This window comes from Accipiter gentilis, chromosome Z, assembly GCF_929443795.1.
Source record: "Accipiter gentilis chromosome Z, bAccGen1.1, whole genome shotgun sequence".
In the NCBI taxonomy this organism is placed as follows: Eukaryota; Metazoa; Chordata; class Aves; order Accipitriformes; family Accipitridae; genus Astur; species Astur gentilis.
This window is the reverse complement of record NC_064919.1, coordinates 62,656,936-62,682,476: the sequence shown is the minus strand read 5'-3', so window position 1 is coordinate 62,682,476 and position 25,541 is coordinate 62,656,936. Positions and strand designations below refer to the sequence as shown.

Genomic DNA, 25,541 nt, shown 5'->3' with positions numbered 1-25,541 from the left:
TTTGTCAAAGAAACTGTTTGGAATGAAAATAAATGTTGTCCTGTATTAGTGGATGTTACTTCTTCTTGTTGCAGGAAGGTTGTTCTAGGCGATACTCTTTCCAAGCAGCACTTGCTCTGTTCCTAGAAACTCCCAGAATCAATAGTAATAGGAAGATGTAACTGATGTTCGCTTTACCAACACTTTAAATTGTTTTGTTAAATAACCTAAAACATTTCTCCGTTGTGACTGTTTCTAGAATACAGTTCATACTCTGAACATGCTTACCTGGAAATGGGTCAGGGCTAACGGGACATTGCCGCATCCGATCTTTAAAGTGGAAATTTTGTAAAACTGAGGAGACGTTCTCTGCGGGAAATAATTATGTAGCAAATATGTGGGATTTTGTTTTGGTTTACCCATTGACATGATTAACAATTGCTTGGAGATTTGAGAAAGTAACCCAAATCTCGTCCTATGTGGAGCTGGAATTTTGATAGTCACTTTCCAGTCCTTAAAGAAGGAAGAGCAAAGGTTTATGAAAGCTGACGGTTTTTCTATTATTATTGTTTTCCTCTCCTTTTTCTTGCTTTCTAGAGACAGTGGAAAAAATTACAATCCTTTGCTAGCTTGTATCTTTCACTATATTAATAACCTTTTATAATACTGCATTTACAAAAAAAAAAAAAAAAAATAATTTTGTCCAGCTCCTGTTTCAAAGAAAATTAGTAACTAGTAGGCCCTTTGTAAGAGTCTGCTTACCTACTTTCCTAAGATCAGTGCTTATTTGGTTTAAAAGTCAGTTCAAAGTGTTGCTAAAGTGGTGCTTTAAAAATCAGTCATGCAGTTTGCCACACTAGAGCGGGTAATGGAGTTAAAAAATCTGTTGTCTTGTGCTCTAGGGGTCTTGGAGGTTTTGCACTTTGACAGAGACGGATTACGAGAAATATTTAGTAAATAAACAAGAATACTTGTATGTATATGTTTGCTGGCCTAGGTTTAGGGTACTGACTTTTTCTTTCCTGGAGGAGGTAGGGGACTTGACAAAAGGCAACTGTGTATTGTAGTACTGTAGTACATGGTAACTGAAGTGGTTCCTTGCATCAGGCAAAATGTACTACTTGGAGTATCATTATCTGTCATGCTTTTGTAAAGAGATAGAAAATTCACCACTTGTTAAGGCTGGAAACTTATGTGGAACTACTAAAGGTAAGATCTAGGCAGTGTCTAAAACTTGTATCATCCCCAGTATCCAAATGCCTTTGCTTTTTATAGTGCTCGCACTCATTTTAAGTATGTAAATAAATATATAAATGTGTATGTATAATTTCCATTTAGAAGAGTAATGCAAAAGTAGCTTTGTTGCCTTTTATCATCCTTTCCTCTGGTGGCTGTTCTCTGATACAGGCAAAACTTGGTAGCTTCACCTGTTTCAGATGCGCCGTTTTGCCCATATCGGCCCCTTTTGAGATCTCTCACTCCATGTTGAGACGTTGTCGCTGGCCTTCAAACAGACCATGATGGTAATTGTTACCTGTGAGATTTTTAGATGAAAGCCCGAAAGACTTTGGGTTTGGGTTTGTTTTTTTTTTTATTGCACTTGATCTATGCCTGGGAAGGAAGATCTTGTTAACACCTGCGGTGCTATTTCCTTGTCTTCCTCTATGCTACCCCTGCCCTCCACCTGCAGCTTCCTCATCTTCCTCGGTGCTATATCGGTAAAAACAGGAGCCCCTGAAATGAATGCTGGCCTCTGTTTTAGCTGTGTTTCTTTTTGCAGCTGCTGATAAAGTAGCCTACAGGAACACATTGCTGCTTTGTAACTAACCTCTCATTCTTTTTTTTCTCTGCTAGATCCACACAGGTTTACAACACCAGATAATTTGGCCGTGCCAGCCCAGCTGCGTGCCACTGGATGAGAAACTCCTCCCAGAGCTACTTAAAGAGGCAGGATACGTGACTCACATGGTGGGGAAGTGGCATTTAGGGATGTACAGAAAAGAATGCCTTCCAACCCGCAGAGGATTTGATACTTACTTTGGTAATGGTTAGATTTAACATGGGCAGTAAATGTGGGGTTAAAAATGATGAGAAACTGCCCCATTCTTCTAAGAATAGCAGATTTACTATCAGCGTGTCAGTAAATAAATACCTGGGCGTGCATGTTTCCCAAGTATCACTGCTTAAAATAAGATAGTGTCTTACATGCATGCCCAAGCCTTACAACTTACTGAAGAAAATTTCGTAATTATTGAGTGGCTCCAAAGAAAGTATTTCTCTCTTATGATCTGCATTTAATTTGGTTCCACGATGGTTAGAAGGTTTAAGGTAGTGATCGGTTTGTTTTTCTTTAATCTGAACATTTTGTATTAGATCAGACAGTAGATGTGGCTTGCTCTGCAAATAATGTTACACTTCTAAAAGCTGATATGTTAAAGAGAGAAACAGATATCATACCACACTGTGTTCATGCTTTGTGAATAGGGTAGCATTGGTTTTCCAGAGCCTGTGGCAAGGAAGTTGGTGTGAAGGTATCCAAAAGGTATCCAAAAGGTCTGCTCCAGGAACTCACAAGTTACGAAGTCAAACCCTCAGACTTCAAAAAAAAATTAAAAATGCCAGAATTAGATTGTCCAAGTGTGAATGTGTTACTTACAAAGCGACTTGTAGCTACAGGCTGTTTATTCTTCCTCTTGCTAAGGCTGCTGACACAATATTGATTGGATATTTATTAGTTTTGCACAAATGTCACAGATGTTATGTGAATCAGGCTGTCTGCAATACATCTCATTCTGCACGGTACGAATGCAAAGTGGTTCATCTCCACTTGGTTGTTTTTAAGACACTTTCATTGAATGGAGAGTTTCAAAACAGTTAATTGTCTTCAAAATAACTTTGCAAGCTGTTGATAGTACTGCTGCTGACTTCTGCAGCTGAGAAAGTAAGATACAGAGAAACTTAAGCAGAAGCCTGTGTAGCCTTGTCTAACCTTCGGTACTTAAATGAAGAGCCGGGCTGTGCTACTTGCCCTTTATACGCAGTGGCCAAACTTTAGGTGGGAAGAACTGTTCCCTTAGATTGTTTGTCTCGTTTGACTCTTTGGGGGAGCTTGGGGCTGTGGTTTCACAACTAAATTAAGCTAATATATATATATGGATCACAATATAATGGCTCGTTGCTTAAACGTATACGCCTCTTCCCATCCCTTTGCAGGAGCTTGGGATCTTTTTGATGGCATAGATGTAGGTAGGCTGGGGCTACTCATGAACTCTCACCCTGGAACTGAACAGCCTTTTCATGCAGGAGCCTTAATGCAGGCTGGCTCTGGGTATGGTCATTGGGTGCTCAGTGTGACATTATTTTTCAGAGAATGCAGCGGTTTAATATACTATAATGTTCTTGTAATTCCAGTGGGTGTTGGTTGCAACTAGGGCATTTGATTCTCTGGCATACTTGACGCAGTGTCTTGCCCAGCAGGCATTCAAAATGGAGAAATGCAACTTGCGGCTCTGAGTACATTGATGTAGGCAGTCTGCCCACAAAATCAGTCTTTATGCTTTAAAAGAAAAGCCATTTTTTCTTTCTAAAAATGTATTAGAAGTTTATACTGTATTTAAAACACAAAATCATTCTTTCCGCACATACTTTTTTGCATAAGTAGCTGTAGCTGAAGCTGCTGAATAGAAATTCCTCTCTCTTGGATTTTTGTCTCCAGTTTTAGTTTGGTTTTGCAGAACTCAAGAATATATTTTTGCAGATTGGTCTCTTTTTTCAGGGTATTGGGGGGATAAATCTGTAATCTTAATTGCAAAAGTAATAATTACTGAGATTCAAATGATTTTGAAGGCTTTTGTTTCTGATTGAGAAAAAGCAAAGGTACTCCAAGCTTAACAATATAGCCCTTGATAGGAGCAAATCTATACCTGTAGAATGTTTGCATAGTTTGTTTCTTTTCGGTATCTTTAAATAATAGTGTCTTTTTTTTCCACCAGTTGGTGTCAGCAGTGGCTCAGAAATGCCTTTACAGCTGACACAAAAAAATGCTTCATACTTGGATGTTTTGAATAAATAAATAAAAAAATTTCTAATACAGAGAGAAGTCGTATGTGAAAATACAAATGTACAAAGTCATACCAGCTAGAAATCAGAGCAGTACATGGATAGGTCGCTGCCTTTGCTATCAGTGCATTAGTTTACTGCTAACGTGTTTGATATCGAGTTATAAATATAAAGTCATTGAACTGCTTTCAAAATGTTTTGTGTGTTTTGAAATTACTGCTTGCATTAGCAATGAAAAGTCTATGAAGTATTAAATATTGAGCTACTTACACCTGTCAGAGTCTGTCACTACAGATGGTCAAAAGCTCAATGAGTTTTTCAGTTCAAACCCACCAATATTTTAACATTTCTTTTTGACTTTTTTCCCTCCAGTGTATCTGTTTATGTGATATGATGCTAGTCCGTTTATTTGACATCTTTTCCTGTTCTAGGCTATCTTCTGGGGAGTGAAGACTATTATTCTCATGACCGTTGTGTCCTCATCAAAGCAAAGAATGTAACACGTTGCGCTCTGGACTTTCGAGATGGAGAAGAAGTTGCAACTGCATTTAAAAACATGTACTCCACTAATTTATTCACAGAAAGAGCTATAGATCTCATAGCCAGTCACAAAACCGAGAAGGTACAGTCAGCAGCTGTTACTCTGATAACCTCAACACTAAAGAATGTTTAAAAAAATGTTAATGAAATATTAATGGAGTGAGCTCCATTCGGGGCTATTCAGCAGGGTGCATAGTGCTGGTAAAACTTGCCTTGTCTGCTGTCAGAATCAGCAATGACTGCACAGCCCTGCCTGCTGCTCTTCTCCATTTCTTTTTTAATAATATAGGTAATGAATTTATATAGATGATTTAGCACGTAGTTTGCTCTTCTGAAAAGAGAATGGAAAGTTTAGTGGGAGAAGTTTCATTGAAAGAAACTGTTAACAAGTGTGCTATGAAGAAAAGATACACCTGATGTTCTTCCACAGCTTCGCGAAAGTCCTTTATCAAAGTTTTATTAGTTTATGTTTAGGGATTAGGAGAGAGAAGTGTGGAAGAAATTAAAACACAGTGCCTGCAGCTATTGATGAATCAGGGCTGCTCTTGCTGCAGTAACTTTTGCATTTAGTACTTTATGTTCAACTAATTTCCATTCTATCCCTTCCACCCCAGCCCCTCTTTCTCTACCTCGCTTTTCAGTCTGTCCATGAACCTCTTGAGGTTCCTGAAGAATATATGAAACCATATTCTTCCATTAAAGATGTAAAGAGGCGCCATTATGCAGGGATGGTGACTCTTATGGATGAAGCTGTAGGAAATCTTACCGACGCTCTGAAAAGATACGGTCTTTGGGACAACACAGTTCTTGTTTTCTCTACTGGTAAGTTCATTTAAATATTCTTTCAGTAATAACTTTGATACAGTGTCTAACAAGCTGACTGCAGAGACATATGGCCCCTCTGTCCTTCCTCCGTGTGTTTTCTAAGTACAGAAGAGCAATGAAAGTGAAACAGGACTTTATACCAGAAGGAGCAGTTTCTGTCCCCACTCTTATGGCTTTCTCAAGCATGATGAAAACAACTCTGAAGAAGCATCTGTGCAAATGGGGGATACAAAACAGCATTGTAAAAGCCAAGGAGTGCTCTGAAGTTGGAGACATCTTGCTTGCCACTCCGGTTACTGAGTGTCTGTCAGGATTGAATCCTTACAGAGAGCAATCTACCAAATTCATTTGTCCTGAGCTATAGGTAGTTGTCTGTTCAGTCTATAAGTTGCCACATGTTGCATGAAGCATGAACAGCAAGACAGCAAGCAGTTTGAATATAAAACTTTTTCATTCCCTTATTTTCACGTAACAACTAATTTTTGTCTTGCTTGAAATATTTCACTGGCACCTTACTCCCGTGAAGCAAAGGTCTGTTAATAAAAAGCTTAATATATGATGATACAGTTTAGGCCGCCAAGTTACAGGCTAAGTTTTTGTATGCACTAGCACATGATCTGGTTTCTAGATTATTAGGGTAATGCAAATAATACATTACAAAGCAGACTCCTTTGTTTCCAAATTAGGAATGAAACAGAACCTTTTTGGAATACAGCTGCTTGGCTGGGTTTCAGGAACATAGTTTTTCTTCTTTGATTGGGAGTGGGGAAGTAGCCTTTCAATGCTTACAGTTGCTTTTTTGCTCAGGCTTTACATATTGGGGCTGTCAAAATGGCAAATGAATTTTCTGTGAACACTTTAAAAACCAATGACAGCAATAAAACCCCCAAACCCCAAGGTTTGATGAAAACGCAGTGGTGTGTTTTGATTTTAGAAGCTGCTTCCTATAGCACTTGGAATTTCGTTTTGAGTCGAGACCTGTTTGCCTTATGGTGTTACATTTGTGTCCAGGTTTTGGCTCTAACAGGATTTGATATCTCTTCTATGCCTGTTTCTCTTTGTGATGTTTTCATATTTAGAACTGCAGGTAAGCAATGCCATATGGAAAATGATACCAATATTTATTCCATATGGAAAAAATCCAGTCTTTACTGATGGGGTTCTGGTAGAGTTATTTCAGTAATGTTTGTTCAGTATGTTGTGGAATAAAACTAAAGACATCTGAGTTGGAATTACTGAGTTGGGTATGACTGAATTAAAAAGAAAAATTTTGTTTTTTGTTTATAAGCAATTTTTTTCCAAACATATTCCAATGACAGTATACCCTGATTTTAACAGGAGTTATCTTTCAAGCAATTATAGGTACATTTCAATGAGAGTCGAACAGTCAGGAGAATCCAGTGTCTGTCCTATCTAATGGGACTTATCTTGAGTTAACTGACATTTTAACCTGCTGGGAGTGGAATTTAGTGTGATTGAAGTGCAGGGAAATCGGGCCTAGATCAAGCAGGCCAGGAGACAGTGATTCGGGTTTTTTCAGTGTTCTCTCTTCAAACGGCTATTCTTTACAGGCATAAAACATTGCATGCATTAAAGACCCAGTTTCAAAAAAAAATAAAATAAAAAAATTGAAACCATTAAGCATTAAAAAAAGGGCAAAAAGAAAGAAGTGTGAAATCTATTCAGCTTTTCTATATTTATCACTTTTGCAGGTGGTGTGTTTTTTAAAATGGGCATTAGAATGTGGTTGAAAAGAAACACAAGAGGGTCTGCAATTGAGCATCTTGTGCAGAGAGTTGTGCTATGGGATACTTCTCTGCACAGCTTTCAAGTCCTTTTCAATGAGGAGTCTTAACGTGCAGGGGTAGCTATAGTATGAGTATATATAGTATCATAGTACCTTCGGCTTTTGAGGGCATTCCTGCTCGAGGAAGCTGTGCCCCCTCTCCCTGTCCCAAGTGCTCTCCTGGGACTGGGAGACCCTCCTCTTGCTTGGTGCAGCAAGAGAAACATGTTTTCCTCTATGATCCTGAATTCTCTCCAAGAGAGTTCTTCCCATGTTGTGGGGCTAAGAATTAATTTGAGGATTTAAGATGGCAAGGGAGAACCTAGCGAAGGATAAAGTGTATCCGTCGTTTTAACGAGCAGTATCTATGTGTCTCCTCAGCATAGTAGTTAAAGACACAGGATCATAAAAGCACTCTCTGTTTTGTTATAAACCTGGGTGGTTTGATAACTGTAGTGTTGGAAACCTGTAGAGAAAAAAGAAGTGAAGACCCTACTCTTAGGGTAGATTTTTACTAGATTCATTACTATTCTCTGTGTAGTTGCAGCCAAAATTCACACTTTGCTGTTTGCATTTCCCAATGATTCAAAATTCTGCCCCCCTGCGGCCAAATAATTTACAAAGGATCTTTTGCTATTTTGTGCTATAGCAAGTAGCATTGCAACAAATGTACAGTCTTTTAGTTGATTCCTTCCCTATGAAGTGTCGACCCCAAAATTAAAGATTTGGTTTTAGTGGGTGCTCATTAAAATAATCTAGAACATAATATAATCTTTGCTCTCATGGTAGATTTCTTTTTATTAAACTCTTTCTTGTTTCTTCCTATTTGTATATGTTATGGCTCAAACAGGATTGCCTTGAAAACATGCCAGTTGGCAAATGGAAGTACTGCACATTTTAAAAGGGCCTTGTAAAATGTGTAGAAGAACTCCAGTTCCTCTTTAAAGTGGCCTGATGGAGACATCGGGCCAAAAATGAAGTAATCTGGTCATTAGCAAAGTCTGACTCCCTCAGTATGTTGTGTAAATCAACATCTCTGGTGTCTTTTTGAACAGATACACAAGCTATTTCTACAGGTAAATATGAAAAAGATGAGCTAGTTCAATGCTATGTGGTGTTATATTTGTGTATCAAGCAGTAGCTTGAAAAGTCTTGACTGGTGGGATATGAAATAGAATTTGCTTTTATGGTGCACCTTTTGTACTCCAGATACAACTAAGTCTATGCTAATGAGATCGGTGGTGAAATTGAAGTCATTGCCTGTTCAAGCAAAACAGATAAAAATGAATGCAGCACTGTTTTGCGTACCCACAGCCTTTTATCCACTTGAAATCAAAAAGAATGAGACGTAGGGTTTATTTTTCTTTTTAGGAAACATAAGAGTCTATAACTACCAACTTTCCTGAAGAGGGCCTTGATTTAAAATAAATAAAGGTCATATAAAGCATTCAAGTAGTAAAAATTTACCTCAGCACTATTAACACTGGGTTACAGTCCAAATTTTTTCTTCAAATGTAGACCTATGATTTGAGGTAAGAAGTGGGGATTTGCTGTAAATACTATGTGTTTATAGCTTCTGCAACTATTACAGGTAGTTTTCGTGGAAACTTGCCAGCACTAGAGCAAACGATTCTGACCTCTAATTTCAGTTCTGTATTAAAGCTACTATCCTTTGTTTTATTTAACTTTCAGCTTTTCAATATACTAAATAATTTTGGAGCTAAACTCCTTACTGCTCTTTCTTCCAATATGTCTGTGAATTCTTAAATGTGGATTAGCACTGTAGTGTCTGGTAGTTGCCATAAGAGGGCTTTGAACAGTAAAATACGTGAAACTTTTCAAGCCTTGGTTTACATTGCTAAGAGGAAACCACATAAATCCTTTCCATAATGGAGCATGTGACAGTGATGACTGTTTTCACTCCAAAAGAGGGTCTCTTTATCATTTTAGAATTATGATTAATAAGAGCACAGATCGTTTTGGACATACTTACTGATATTTATACAGTCTCTCTGTTACACCCCTACATTCCCCCCCCCCCCCCCCCCCCAATTTCCTATTACCCTAATAAAGACTTTTTCTCAGTCTCTTTTTTTTTTCTTTTTTTTTTTTTTTTTTTGATTCCAGCCAGCATATTGTAGCATTTGTCTAATAAAATGTCAGTGGTTTTTTTGCTTATTTCCTGCTCCTACTTTGGTAGAAACCAGGGATCTGACTTTCAGTGCTTCCCTAAGGGCAGTTTTTTATCTTCTCCCTCATGTCTTTGTTCCTGAATGAACTTCTGCTCCTTCTCTTTTGCTGGTAAAGGACTTTGGAGAGACTTTTAACTGCAAATTGTCCAAGCCAGCTGAAGGACAGATTGCTTAGGGTAGTTATTCTCTGGCTGTGATGTCAGAGGTGCTAATTTTGAAGGTTGTGTTGTCAGATTTTTTTTTTTTGGTAAACCTGCTCAATTACAGATCTGAAAACCTGCTTTAATTGGTCTTGTCAGGAGGTTCTGAGAGGTTCAGTGCATTGCCAGTGAGGAAGATGCCTGGGCATCTACTGCCTGAGCATCTGCTGCTTCCTAAGAGGAAATAAGCACAGGTGCCTTAGCTGCAAGCACCTTCATTCAGACTAGTTGTTTGAATCTATGTATTCTCAAATACTACTTTTCTGTTTTGTGATTGTCTAAGCTTGATATGATACAGGCAAACGTTGCGGCTGAGCAGTGAACTTGCATTGGTCAGAATTGTTGCATGTCAGTGATAAATAGTGAAAGGTGCATGTGGTTAGTGTTTTATGTGCCAATGGTGGCTTTTATTCTTTTTAGGCTTTTTCCACATTAAAGTATAAGTGGTAAGAATAAATTTTTTAGAAAGAAAATACTATCTTCTCTTCATATGGTGCAGACAATAGTAATGAGACATCTGGACTGATTTGTGATAATATATTCTTAAGGGTGGAAATGTTATCTTATAATGGAAATTAACTTCAAAATGAAAACTGAGAAGATGCTGATAGTTAATCCATTCATTACCCACCCCCTAACCCCCATTTTAAAATCCTGTGAAAACCCAAAATGTTTTGTAGGAAACATTTATTTATCTTCCTTTCCTTGTAGCATTAACGCCTCATCATCCACCGTGCTTTTTCCATGCAAAACCTAACACTCCAAACCTGAGTTCCTGAACAGAGGGTGACCTTGTGCCAGAGACACTCACTTCTTTTTTCCCTTTGTGTTTAAAAATTCCAGCATAAGTGGAATCTTGAATTTTTCTTCCTGTTTTTAGCACATGACAGTGCTTAAAGTGAAGTTCACTTGTAAATGAAACTCAGAAGTTAATTTTCCCACTTGCAAGCTGGCCTTTTTTGTACAAACTTTGACTTAAGCATGCTAATAGTTATCCTAGCAAATTTTTTCTCAGACTGAGATGAATGCTGAAAACAACTCATTTTACATGTTAACAATGTTTAATAATTTCCTACAGCTCTCAAAAGGTTGTCTTAAACTATGATTACTATTAAACTGTACCCAAATCAGTGGTCAGGTTCAGTGCTTTGTCACTGGGAGAAGTCCAAAGTTTTCTGGACTGTGTCTTGTTTAACTTGCTTACTGCAGACATATGAACAGTTTGTCATGTTACTCCTGTTTTTTTTAGGTTAAAATTTCCTTCTGTGTTTCTCTTGTGTTTAGTGATCGTGAATGCTATCGTAGACATGACACAGCAGGGTCTGTAACTACTGAGACCTGTTTAATTACTGAGACTGCTTACAATGAAAGCAGTCGCCTGAAACTGTCTGTGCTAGGATTGCTGCTAGCATGAAAGCTGTTGTGAGGGGGAAAAAGAAAAAAAAGAATCCAATAGGATGAAACCCGACATTGTTCATGCAGCTTTTGTAGGGCTAAATTTGTAACTATTGGAAGCTTGTGTACATCGAATGCATTTTTTTTCCATGAGATCAATTCCTAACACCCCCCCCCCCCCCCCCCCCCCCCCCCCCCCCGCCTTTAGAAAAGTCAGGAGAATAAAGACACAGTTCTGGTGAGTTGCAAAAAACTGTAGAGGTTGATTTATCTGAGCACAAACCAGTAAAAGTTGCTCTGTAAATGCTCAGTAAAGTTGTTCAGCAAATGGCGCTCTCATGCAGGAGGGGCAATATGTTCCCTTGATGGAAACCAAAAAGCTCTATGGGTGTATTTAAGGCACAACAAGAATTACATTAGCAGAATTTTATAGTAAAGGTGTAATTTTCTGTTTCTATTGCCCCTCCAATGGAAAGGCTTTCACTAGTTCTTCCAGCACACACACAAAAATCTGTATTAAGCACTGAAAACATAATAATGCATCAGCACTCTAAAGACACTTTTTTGACTGGCTTATCTGCTGCTTATGTTGAACGTTCAAGGTTATTCTTTCCACTGAGAGTATACAGCATTAGACTGAAGTATGCAACAGATGTTTTTTCATCAGCTGATCTTAACCAAATAATCTTGGTTCATTTCACTGGAAATACATGTTTTGTATTAGCCATCAGAAGGACTGTGCTTGTATTTCTCTCACACTTGCAGTGTGATTGAAAAATGCAGCAACAAACGGGTATTTCAGATGCAATATGGAGAAGCAGGGAAGAACCTGAGTTCAAATTAAGGGCAAAGTTATTCTCTAATTCATGCTGCGAGTCTCTTATCCACAGTGTAGATCTCTGCTGTGTATTCTGTACTCTTTTTTTTTCTTGTCTTTAATGAAACCACAATGGGAGTTCCGCACTTGGAACACATACAGAATAAGCATTATTTATGCTGTGAAGATCAGAGGGGAGACATTTTCCCCAAATGTGATCCTTTACCACTATTATCGACAGTGCTTTCTGTTTAACTGTGAGTCACAACCATGAGCTTAAATCACACAAAGGAAGGGCTCTGAAGTCCTGTTCTGTGACCTAGACTTTCAGCAAGAATGTTGGAGGTCAAAAATGAGATGCATTTACAGAGTTGTGCATTGAAGCTGTCTGATGCTTGCTCATATTGTGTCTGGCACTGGTAAATGCTATTTTAATTACTTTTCATATATAAGAAACTCACACAGAAAATTAAAAAGGTTGGGGTGGTTTTTTTTTTTAAAAGCAACAACTAACTGCCTGCTTGTTTTGTTGATATTGGCAACTGATTGTACTATTACATCCAAACTTTTGTGCATGAGAATTATGTATGTAGACTTGTCTCCTGCTTATATCCATCACTTCATTTTTAAAGAAGTACATATTAAATGGTATGTAGTGGCATCATGCCTGCTAAATAACTGTGAGGGTTTTAAACTATTGTGTCAGTGTTGCTTTTAGTTCCTCTTCTTTGCTTTTTATTACTATGAACTATTGACTGCCTCAATAATTTCAATAGTATTTAAAACAAAATCATACAAATCCCAGTTTTGCATTATGGAAAAGATGTCAGCACTTCATGTAAACAATAATTCTGGGGTTTGGCTTTTCTGTAGTCTCCCCATCAGAAATAGGCAACAGCAAGAAAGATAGAGAGATATGGGTTTCATCCCATTTTCTATCTTCTGTTTGTCTTTGTCTGAGGTTGCTTGCATGGTGCATGTTACTCCTTTTATTTATTTTTAGTTGCAGACTTCAGGCATCTGCTTTGTAGAAATATCATAGGTAGTGTGAGTCACTTCATTGACATCCCCTGTTTTCAACAATGCCAAGACACTAACATTGTTAAATTGGCTTCTTAAACTCTGTAAGCTACATATGAAATAATTTCACAGTTACCTTTTAATGCACTTTCCAGTTCTGCTTCAGTTGGATGGACCTTCACACTGACCTCCATATGGTTCTGGTTAAGTATAAGAGCATAATTGCTTATAAAGCCCCAGCCCTTCAAAGGAACACTAGATATATAGCGTGTAACAAATGTTTACAGAATTAAACAGTGAATGAATTGGATATGCCATCTTATTTCTGCCATCTTTTTGTATACTTGTTACACCCATTATTATTTAGTTGTTGTGGATTAAAGTGACCTATAAGGTCACTAGTATTCAAGGTTAAATTGCATTTGATTTTTAAAATGTGATATTACAATATCAGAGAGAAAAATAAAAAACTCAATATTGGAAAACAAAGGCAGAATTACACAAAGGAGAGAAAGAGGCAGCACCTTCTGTTATCCAGTTTAGTGGTTCATACTGTTTTGGATCAGTGAGACAAAGGTGGTTGAAAAATCTGTCTTCATTCATGATCCCCTGTAATTCATCCTCTGTTAAGGGAATTGTGCTGCCTGGCTGATGGTGGCATAGTGGTAGGGTTACTTTAGATGCTGTGAGATTCAGGATTAGAAGTGTGTTTCTGTTGTTGCTGTTTACAACTTGTGAAACCTCCTAATGCAGTAGCACAACAAGAAAAGGCAAAAAAAGTCCCCAAACCATATGAGTTTGAGTTTGTTTTTAAGCTTTCATCAATCTGAGCTCAGGTGTTGCACAGTGGAGATACATCAGAAACTTGAGGAGAGGGAAAGAATTTGCTCCTTCCTTGTTTTACTAGAACCTGGTGAGTATGAGTTTCTGTCTGTTTACCTGATTGCCCTTCTTAGGTATCCAAATGGTGAAATACCTTCTCCTTTCTGTGGGAGACTGTCTTATAATGTAAAACCACAGGTGATTCCAAAAAAGCTTAGAAAAAACTTTGAGTAAATCAGCTTTCTCAGTTTTTCCTCACGACTCTTTCTTGCATGACTTTTAGTATTTCTTTCTTGTCCTGTACATGGTTTTAGACAAACACCATGAATTTACATATATATTGGGTACTGTTAAGTTACCAAATACTGTTAAAGGTACTAAATGTTAAGATACAGCCAAATATATGCTATTTACTGATCAAATAGTTGCTTAACCAACATTAACAAAGGAGATAGCTACAACATCTCTTTTGTATATTGCCATTATTCTTTTAGAATCTAGATTTCTTCTATAGCCAACTTTTGAACTTTGAATATACAAGGAAAAGAAAATATACTGCTTTTAGTATCACTAGGAATCACTCAGCGGAATGGATATATACTAATCTGTCACATAGAGCACTAATGTTTTTAATATCTGCTATCATGTGTTCTTAAGTAGCTTGATTTTATAGAATCATAGAATGATTTGTGTTGGAAGGGACCTTTAAAGGTCATCTAGTCCAAACCCACTGCAATGAGCAGGGACATCTTTAACTAGATCAGGTTGCTCAGAGCCCTGTCCAAGCTGGCTGAGTGTTTCCAGGGATGGCGCATCTACCACCTCTCTGGGCCGGCTGTTCCAACATTTCACCACGGTCACCATAAAATATCTCTTCCTTGTATCTAGTCTGAATCTACCTTCTTTTAGTTTAAAAGCATTACCCCTTGTCTTGTCGCTACAGGCACTAGTAAAAGGTCTGTCCCCATCTTTCTTATAAGCCCCCTTTAAGTACTGAAAGGCCACAACAAGGTCTGCCTGGAGCCTTCTCTTCTCCAGGCTGAACAACCCCAACTCTCTCAGCCTTTCCTCACAGGAGAGATGTTCATCCCTCTGATCGTTTTTGTGGCCCTCCTCTGGACCCGGTCCAACAGGTCCATGTCTTTCCTGTACTGAGGACCCTAGAGCTGGACACAGTACTGCAGGTGGGGTCTCACCAGAGCAGAGTAGAGGGGCAGAATCACCTCCATCAACCTGCTGGTCATGCTTCTTTTGATGCAGCTGGTTGCCGGCTCATGTCCAGCTTTTCATCCCCCAGTACCCCCAAGTCTTTCTCCACAGGGCTGCTCTTAATCCCTTCACCCCCTAGCCTGTATTGATACCAGGGGTTGCCCTGGTATCCAGGTGCAGGATCTTGCACTTGGCCTTGTTGAACCTCATGAGGTTCACGTGGGCCCATTTCTCAAACTTGTCCAGGTCCCTTTGAATGGCATCCTGTCCCTCAGGTGTGTCAACTGCATCACTCAACTTGGTGTCATCTGCAAACTTCCTGAGGGTGCACTCAACCCTGCTGTCAATATCATTGAGGAAGGTATTAAACAGTACCAGTCCCAGTATGGACCCCTGAGGGACACCGCTTGTCTCTGATCTTCATCCAGACATTGAGCTGTTGACCACTACCCTCTGGATGCGACCATCCAGCCAATTCTGTATCCACCGAGTGCTCCATCCATCAAATCCATATCTCTCCAATTTAGAGAGAACGGTGTTGTGGGGTACAATGTCAAAGGCCTTACAGAAGTCCAGATAGATGACATCCGTAGCTCTTCCCTTGTCCACTGATGTAGTCACTCCATCATAGAAGGCCACTAGGTTGGTCAGGCAAGGCTTGTCCTTGGTGCCAAGCTGGCTGGCTGGAATCACCTGCCTGTCCTCCATAAGCCTTCACATGGCTTCTAGAAGGATCTGTTCCATGATCTTCCCAGGCACAGAGGTGAGGCTGACAGGTTGAAGTTCCCTGGGTCCTCCTTTACAGTTTTTAAAAATGGGTGCAATGCTTCCCCTTTTCCGGTCACCAGGGACTTCATCAGCCAATTCCTTCAGGTCTCTGGAATGCATCTCATCAGGTCCCATAGACTTATGCATACGCTGGTTCCTCAGGTGGTCACAAAACTGATCTTCTCTTGCAGTGGGAGGCGCTTTGCTCCCCCAGTCTCTGTCTTGCAGTCCATCCACTCGAGAGGTGTGGGAAGAGAGGTTGCCAGTGAAGACTGAGGCAAAAAAATTGTTGAGTACCTCAGTCTTCTCCTCATCTGTTGTTACCAGTTTGCCAGTCTTGCTCATCAGGGGGGTACGCTTTCTTTGACCTTCCTTTTCTGGCTGACATACCTGTAGAAGCCCTTCTTACTATTCTTTGTGTCCCTTGCCAAGTTTAGCTCCAGCTGTGCCTTGGCCTTCCTGACCCCGTCCCTACACAACTGGGCAGCGTCCCTATACTCTTCCCAGGATACCTGTCCCTGCTTCCACTGCCTGTGCATTTCCTTCTGCCATTTAGTTCAACTAGCAGGTCTCGAGTCAGCCATGCCCATCTCTTGCCTTCCTTTCCTGATTTCTTAAACCTGGGGATTGAGAACTCTCATGCTCCATGGAAAGTGGCCATAAATATCTGCCAGCTCTGTTATGCTCCCTTGCCCCTGAGGGCAGTTTCCCAGGGGATCCTATTGACTAACTCCTTGAACAGCTGGAATTTTGCTTTCCTAAAATTCAGGGTTCTGACTTTACTCTTTGCCTGTCCCATGTCCCTCAGGACAAACTCCACCAGTGCATTATATTATAGAAGATCGTACAAATTGATCAAAATGGAAATACTTAGTTTTTTATAATTTTGTATTTCATTATTTCTTTAGTAATTGTTTAATAGAACAAATGCAAGCAGACTGTAGTTTGACATTTTATATACATAAATTTTTAAATTTCCCTTGTAACTGATTAATGTTTGGAGCAACACAGAACTGTCTTACACAAAGCTTTCATATTTACTTAGAAATACTGCTTCTTCGAGAGACTTAGTTTGTCAGTCATGGACAGCCCTTGCTTCTATGAATCAATGTAGAAGCATAGGGAAAATCTATCATTAATTCACTTGGGAAAGAAACATACAATATTGTCTGGTCTGGGTTAAGAATTTGGAAGAAGCTGCAGGTGTTGTAAGATAGCCTTAGTCAAATAAGTAGTATCTGAAAAAGATTACTCAAATCCCTGCTGAGATGTTCTGGATCTGTTTTCCTTCTCTGCTTTTTCATTTTTTTCATACCTATATGCTCATATGAACTATGGTTTGGTGAGTACATCTGTTTCGTATATTTATGAATATTCCAGAATTCAAGTATGCTCCAAATAAACATGTGAGTGAAGGCTAAACTCTTCAGAAGAAATGGAGAGCTTCCAAATAAAAGCTCTGCACAACTGGCCTTTGTATTCTTTTCTCTCTCACTTTCCATCATTCCATGTTATTCTTGCATAGAATATAACAGACCTATATTTGTGGACAATTTCACTTTAGCATGCACTAAAGGAGTAAGATTTTCCCTCTCTGCCTTAATTAATGGGAGGGTATAACCAGCAGAATTTACTTAGAGTGTCAGAATACAAATGTGCTGAATGCCAAGGAAGGCATATATTTTACAGATTTTTGAGTTACAAAAACCTAAAGAAACACCAAAATCCATAAATGCATGTTAGTTATTCCAAATTACAATTGATTTTAGTAAGATATTGTATCAGTTAAAAATTGGTTGACTTTAAAAGTGGAAGGGAAGTTTTCTATCATAGTTTTATGCCCTTGCCTATGGATTTTCCTGATCATCTGTTTCTCTAAGATTTAGAAAGGATTTAAGCTTAGATGGGCCTGTGTATGGGCCATTTAAGCTTAGATGGGCCCATCTCCTGTGTATGCAGAAAAGAAGGATTTTTTTTAGATGAAACAGGGTTGGGAACTATAATGGAAGGTTTTAATGTTGGAAAAAAAATCTGTAAAATAGCTAAGGCTAGAAGATGGAAAGATGTGCATCATCATTCAGAACTGGTGAAGTTGAGCATGGTGATCTTGAAAGTAGCTGCGTACATGTGGAAGTTAAGATTTGGCCAAGGGTGAGTGTATCAGATCATATAAATGTGTTGTCTGGTGAAATTGGCTTGGAGAGCTCTTACTGCAGTGTCCGTTGCAGGTTCTTCAGCTCTTCTTACTAATGCTGGAACTAATAAGCTATTTCCCCCTCCTTTTGTAAGGATCCTTGTTTGTATTTTTCAGTTCCTTATGTGCCAGTCTTAATCTTTCCTCTGCTTTCTCTGTACATTCCTACTGATTGTCTTTATGGCCTTTGCATATCTCTGCATCTCTGGATACCCTCATGTGTCTGCTATGACTGGAATATGTCTCTTACTATACAGCATCTATCTTTACATTTCTCTTTAAGCAGGAAGAAACCCCCGCACTTTTTATCTGAACTTTGAGCACTGCTGCCATGTGGAATGCTGCCTCTGCCTGCTTTAGGTTTGACCTCTAATTGCATTTTCTGAAGTTAAAATATAGCTAGAGCTTTGTGTACATGGAAGTGAGCTGACCCTGAATTCTGTATTAAGATTCCAATTTACTGGGACTTGGTTGGGAAGAACCAGAAATCTGCAGCAGCAGTTTCACTTATATTTTAGAGTAAATAGCTTTAACCAACTGCATATAAAAACAAATAATGCAGCAACTGCAGTGCATGTTTTTCATTATTAACTTTTTGTATTATATATGATCTACATGTTTAGGCTATGCAAAAGATTATTACTGGTCACTGCAGAGAACTGCATGTATTGGAGCACTGCACTATTTCTGATATCTTGCAAGAAGATATTTTATCAAATTAACAATGAAATAGAATATTTTGACACAATACGCAAAACTTAGTGTCAGTTTTAATAGTTAAATCTCTTTAAGTCTGCTTTCTGTTTGCACGGCAGCACTGTAACACATTTTGCAATCAAACAAGCATTTGTAACAAGCGGATCTTAAGACTGGCATCCCGTGCATGCTTTTCTGTCAAGTCAGAATTTTTTCAATAGTATTCTTCCATTACTGTTTTCCTGGGGTTAAAAAAAAAATTGGCTTCCATTACTTTTCTCATGAAAGTTGTACATAGTTGCAGTTGAGACTGCAAATTACATGAATTCATACCTCCCTACTTGAATGTATGGCACATTACACTGCCATCAAGCTGTATTCCAGTTATTTCAATTGATTGAAAAAACAAAGCCTTTGTTTAAAACAGTTTAATAATTACATTTTACTGACCACAAATGTTTCACATTGACTAGGAGTTATAAACTACTGCTAGCCAACAGTTACAGTTCGTTAGAAAGTCAAAGGTAGCAGAAAGAATGCAAATGCAAAAAAAAAAAACCCACAAAAAAACCCATGCCTCAGGAGGAAGAGTAGCTGTGTAGACAGTGATGCTGATGAGTGGAACTAAGGTTAGGGGCTTTTTCTGCCCACACGTGCCTCCCTTCACAGGCGATTGCCCCTGAGGTCTCCCATCTGCGTTCAGGGACTGCATGTGGGTTCCTGTGAGTCTCTTCAAGTGACCTTGGGTAGCTTGAACATTTTTAATAGTTACAGTGGTTTTGGTTTATTAATCCAGATAATTTTGATGGAACTGTGTTAAGAGTAAGCACATGTGCAATTATACCAGCCTTTTTTAGGGACTGTTGACCTCTTGTGTAATCTGAGAGCTTTTAGTTAGCTTAACATTTTAAATTAGTTTAGTCAGAGCTAAAAAAGCACATCTTGCTGCAGCCTAAGGCAAATGAGGAGTGAGGCTTTGGGAAAGCATGGACCTGAGGACCTTGACTAATTTAATGGGTCACTTACTCTGTAATCCTGAGAGAGACTGGAAGTTGGATTTTTGAAGAATTAGTAACTCCTTTGCCAAAGTGGGTGTAGGTGGAAGATGGGACTTCTGGACTCACATGTATGGGTCAGGTCGTGGTTACTCAGGAGAGCAGAAGTCCTTAGAAGGAAGGTAAAACTGCAGCTGTAATTGTGGAAGCTGGGGGAGCTCACTGCACAGGATGCCACCATTCCCTCTTGTCTCACCCTTGCTTATGGTGACCCTGCCCATGTGACTGAAACAGTAGGTCTTTGTTAATACGAGTTTGGACTGAGTAGGCTGAGGGAGGATTGGTCAATAATATGAATGAAGTGATAAATTCTGGCTGTTGGTGGCATCAGTGATGACAAGCAATAGTGGCCAGACTCCTTTTGCAAGCACAGGATGAACCATGAAGTGAATGTGCTTTATGACTTTCATATCACTACATTAGATAAGGAATTTGCAGAGGAAAAAAAAGGCAAAATGTCTTCTGAAAATGAATGGATTAACTTATTTCTGAAGTATGAGTGTACTGGGAAACACTTGGCCATCCAGGGCTAAAGCTCTGTTTATAGTGAAATACTGTCTTTGAGCAGAGGAATCTGTTAGTGCATTATGGATTTTTCTGCTTTCCCAGTGTCAGGAATGGAACAGAAAACCAGTTAACCTGTAAAGCATACAGTTTCCAGGATGAACTTTCTAAGGAATAATCATTAGGCGCAAAACCATCAAAACCAAAACGCCCACCAAGAGCAAAATATGCAATCGGACTATGCTTTTGAAGTCTACAGTTGTTTCTGTTGTGCATATGAACGGTTCCCCTTTGAAATTACTAAGTTATATATGTATATTTGAGGACTGAATATGGTCTGTAAAGGTAGGTAGTTGCCAAGAGGAGAGATTTCACAACTTCAGGATTCAGGAAATATGATCAAAAGTGGCAGAAAGTTCAAGGATGATGGCATTGGAGAAAGGTTGGATCTCACCAAGCGGAAACTGCTGAACTACCATGGTGTCTTGCAGGCGTATTGCAGAGATTCAAGCATGGGAGCAATTAGAAGAGGGCACGTTTTGTCATGTAGCTGGGAAAAAAATAAAACGCAAAGTTGGAATAAAATAATAATTTTTAAATTAAAAATTAAGTGCTCCTTCTTGTCACTCAGTTGAATGTAGCATTGATGTGATAAAATTGAGGAGGAGAATATCAGGCACACTGTAAACACTAGGGTTTTTTCTGTTTATTTGGAGAAAATAGGTTCAGTTTTATCGAGCTTAACATCCTTTTTCTTAGATTCAGCAGTGTGTTATTCAGCCATTGTTACCTGTGACCCAGCAAAGATGTTAAAGCAATAAATAACAAGCAAAAAATGACTCCAAAATACTCATTCAGCAAGTATGTTCTCTGCCATTTCCCCACCTGGAAAACAATCCATCGCTGAAAAACAGATTTATGAAAACTAGTTAAAAATGCGGCTTAGGTCATTAAAGGGAAAGAAAATTATTTACGTAAACTTCCATTTCTCTTCATTACCTGTGTTTCTGTGTCACCATATTACCTTATCAAATAATCCCTTTCCTACCCTGGAAGCTTGATTGCATTTAGCAAAAGCCGAGGTAGCTGTTGGGAGAGGCTTGGTCATTGCTGAATGTACCTATACAAGACTGATGCGTTTTCCACCTTGTCCATGCATGCTGAATAAAGTTGGGTGTTTCATTTCATTGTCATCTCTAGGAGAATGAAACAGCCTACAGGAGATGGGATAGTTGCAACAGATCACAAAGCAATTAACCTTTTTTGTGTTCCCTGAAGTTTAAGACTAGTGTTATAAAGAGTATTATTTTCTTTACTCTTTTATTGATGTGTTTGGTTTAGAGAATTGTCAGTTGGAATTTCAGTTTTTGTGGTTTGTGTGCTTGGTGTGAGAGTTAGCTGAGGGACAGATAGTTCTTACTAAGGTGCATGCTGCCCTTTTTGTTTTTGTTTTTGGTTTTTTTTTTTTCCAAATGTCCGGTGTGGTAAGTAATAACTAAAGAGTTTTTTTCATTTTTATGTCTTTATGCCAGCAGACGTATGTTTCTTTCTGCTAGTGAATTGAGCTAATATATTCTGGGTATAGCTAGGGCCCCAAGTGATTAAAAACTCGAGTCAGTCCTCTCAAACAAAAGCGATGTGAAAAACAGATGTAAATCTGTCCAATTGCCGGAATCAAGTCATAGTTTGCACTGTGTAAAGCCAATGCATGTGCCTACACTTAAGAAGAAAAAAAAGACATCTGGCTTATAGCGGGTGAAATATAAAAGTTGTAGACGCACCGGAGGAGTTGGGTTACTGCTGGATGACCAACGGTCTGCTGAAATACTGCTGACACGGAGTGGTGGCCCTGCCACGACTGCTGTTAGAAGCAGACTTCCTAATTCCCTGCATTGAGGTTTCTGCTGTTCCTGACCTGGTTGGAGCTTTTCGACATGGGGCAGCTTTCCCTGGCTGCAGGCGGTATCGTTGGAAGGTGCCCATCTGCGCCGCCTTCCTGTGCGCAGGCTCAGCTGGACCATGCACAGCCCTCTTCTTCCTCCTCAGCCTTTCTTCCGAAACCTTTCCCAGCTGCATCCTGATGTGCTAAACCGCTTAAATTAGCTCCAGATTGCTTTGTTTATTGTGTGCCACAGAAGAGACAGAAGGCAATCAGAGCAGTCCCCCCTCAAGTAAACACCAAGGGGGGGGGGGGAGGGGGGGTACAGGATATTAGGATGGAAAATGTGGGTTCTGGGCACAACCCTGAGGCTTTAATGCCTGTACATTAGATCATTTGTCTCTGCTGTTTGCATGTAATTCTAAGTTTTGGCAGCTTCATATCCCTAGAAGTGGTTTTTGGTTTGTGTTCGTTGTTTTGGTTAGTTTTTTTTCTTTTCTTTTTAAAGGGAAAAAAAAGGTGTTAGGACATAGTAGTCATTTTGTCCCTCTCCCTCAAAAGACAAAACTGGAGAAAAGTGAAGTAATGATCCCCTAAGGCTGGCAGCCTTCCCTGCAGGCCATGCGCACCTTAACACTTCTGCTGCATCTGAAGTCAGAGACATCTTTTCTTGTACATTACCCTGATCAGCAATAGATGTAAAACTAGTTTCCTGATGGCTCCTGTCCTCGTAGTTGGAATTGTATCCTCTTTTCTTACCTTATAGCTGCAGCCTAAAGTACAAAACCAGAAGGCCTGAGGTCAGGTATTTTCCATACATCTGGGAGTATGGATGCGTTAGTTTTGGCTGATAGCTGATTATACACGTAAGCACAATAACAGTGGCCTGACTTCCTGCTTTTTTTCCTCCAAAAGCTGCTATAAATATGCCTTCTAATTAGATCCATAATGTTGTTTGGATAACGACACTAGGTTTGTTCTAAGAGAGTCATGCTGCTTCCAGAAGCAGAGGAAGAAGCCCAAATGTGTTCAAAATAAACTTCCGAATGCTTTTACTGAATAAAAACACCTAGATGTTGCCAGCTATTGGACACTCTCTGCACTTCGAAAATTTAATGCTTGAAATTCAGTGCTTCCCAGCATACTTGTGGTCATTTGTCAGTCTTGCCCATTCCTTCATTTATTGAGTGTCTGTCTACCATATGGACACATCTCCTCTGTTTGGTAGGGAGAGAGGGGGAATGCACATGGAAACTAAACATTCTTCTGAGTTACATTTACAATACTTATTTATTTTAAATGGAAAGGGCAGCATATAGAAGGGACTCTGTTGTTCTTTTTAGCAAAGACAAACCACCTTACTTCCACTCTCATCTTCATAAAGCAGTTAATCTATTAATCAGAAGCAAGAAACTGGAATAAGTACCAGGAATTATTATTGACCATATTTCCCCTTCAAACATTTTATGCACATATTTCATGCTAGATTACATGCAGTTGATGGCTTTAGTATGTTGGCAGCCTTTAGTTTCAGGAGTAACAGGAGCTTAAAAGGTTCCTTTTTCTCATTATTTTGAAGATGATTTAATTTGATAACGTATTGAAATGCCCAGATCTGCATTATAAAATAAATCAGAGTTGGGTTTTTTTTCTGGTCTGTACTCACTTTAAAAATACCATGTGGCTTTAGACAAGCCTTTCAAACAGAGCTTGGCATGGTTTATGTATGAGACAGATGTGTGCTAGATCAGCTTACTGCAGGGGCCCATGAGGAGAAATTAAAGGGTATGGGAGTTTTCTCTTGCAGCATCAGAGAAATTCATCAATTCAAAAAAGTAGGAGCTTAAGCACAGGTGGAAAACAGAAAAAAAAAAAAGCTGGAGCATGCCCATGTTGGATTTGAAAAGTACTGTAGATACAGTAAGAGTATTTGGGAAGTATTTTGTAACTGTTTTCAGGAAAAAAGGAGACCTAGGCGTTTGTAGCCAGGAGCCGGAAATGTTAGGCTTGATCTTCACAGACTCTAATGGCTGGTTAAAGTTATTAAGCACCAGTACATGATAAACGATTAATGAATTGAGTTGTGATATCTAATTGTATTTATATGATCCTAGATGCTTAAAGTTAAGTTTTCTTCTTACTTTTCGCTTGCAGATGTATTACTTTAAATGCTTTCTTTGTGCTGTGTTCTGAACAGGATAAAAAAAGTGGTTGCGTATTCAAAGACTTTCTCGGCACACAGCACTTGAGCTTTCCCTTTTTTTTTTTTTTTTTTTTTTTTTTTTTTAACTGATTCCTAATTGAATACTTCCTTTAAATGTTGGTTGGTTACTTCTTGCTCTGTGGATATATGAGTTGTATACATACAGATGTGTTAAACTATTGGATGGCTATTTTTAGAAACCTAGGTATCTAAAAGAAGTTACACGTTTAAATTTATTAACCTCGCTATCATAAAATATTTTGCATGTTAAATATTTTTTTGTGATACCAAGCAGTTTTGGTCTTTTGTTAATTATTGCTAAAATTTATTTATGCAGAATTTGTTGTGCTGTGAGACATACAATGCAAAGCAGTCCAGAAATACTTATCCTGTTGGATTGTTGTGCTGAAAGAGGTGGGGTTTTATATTTTCTGTTAAGATTGGTATTTTTCTTATAGGAGATAATTAATTACTGCTGTGTTTCCCAGAGATATTGTTATAAGTTTTTTCTGTATTCTTGGATCACTCTTTGTTCTACAGATGCCAAAAACAGTTGTTAAACTTGCCATGATAATTAGGATTACTAGGACACATACTTAGGATGACAATTCTGCCATTGTAACCAATGTTGTATAATACGTATCACAAACTTAAACTCTGGTTTTATCATCTTATGAGAATGGAAGGTTTAGAATAAATAGAAGTTAAGGTCAGTTTATGTAAACCCTGCATATTTTTATGAGGTGTTCTCACTGTCTAACACAATTTGCACAGTAAATGTAGTCAGCAAGGGTGATTTTTTTTTTTTTTTTTTTTTTTTTTTGTAAGGAGACTTATGAGTAGCTCCTTATTTGAACTAAGAAAATACGAAGACTGAAAAGAAATACTGGAGTTAAAGGTGGTTAATAACAACACCACATACAGTCCTGGATGAATCTGTGGAGAAATTCCAGGAAGTCCTCTCCAAGGAGCTTGTCTAGAATAATTTGCCAGGCACGTCAACAGGGCTACAGAGTGTAGCTCAACTGTGGTCGTAAGAAGAATGCAGCAACCTGAGCTGTCACAGAGGAGAAAAAAATAGGATGCTGTTTAAAAAAAAAAAGTTACTTTTCTATAGTATAATTGAAACAAGATCTAGTCTGCTAGCAGAAAATAAGTAGCTATAGAACAAGGCACACTGTTGCTTTTGAAAAAAATGCAAAATCATATTATGTATTGTTTACCATTTTTAATTTACCCACTTAAGTCCTACGTAAGAGCTGGCAAAAAAAGCATTGAGGGAAATCCTTAAAGCGAAGACCAGTTTCTGCCCTATTTGCAGAGAAAATAGTACCTCTATTCTAGAGCATTAATGTGAGACAACATCATGAGCAGAAGTTGCTAAGCTAGTGTGTGCAG

General features: G+C 38.7%; 1 protein-coding gene across 2 annotated transcripts in view; it reads left to right on the top strand.

Annotated features, from left to right (window-relative positions):
- Positions 1–25,541, top strand: part of ARSB (arylsulfatase B) — a 67,484-nt gene that overhangs the window by 1,180 nt on the left and 40,763 nt on the right. The window contains exons 1-4 of one of the 2 annotated variants that reach the window (XM_049794423.1): positions 660–1,502; positions 1,834–2,020; positions 4,470–4,660; positions 5,193–5,400. In XM_049794423.1, coding sequence (XP_049650380.1) covers positions 1,497–1,502; positions 1,834–2,020; positions 4,470–4,660; positions 5,193–5,400 — 592 coding nt within the window. In that variant the 5' untranslated portion in view covers positions 660–1,496. Of the gene's footprint in view, positions 1–659; positions 1,503–1,833; positions 2,021–4,469; positions 4,661–5,192; positions 5,401–25,541 lie in introns of those variants that run through there. The other variant, XM_049794422.1, reaches the window with a different exon arrangement.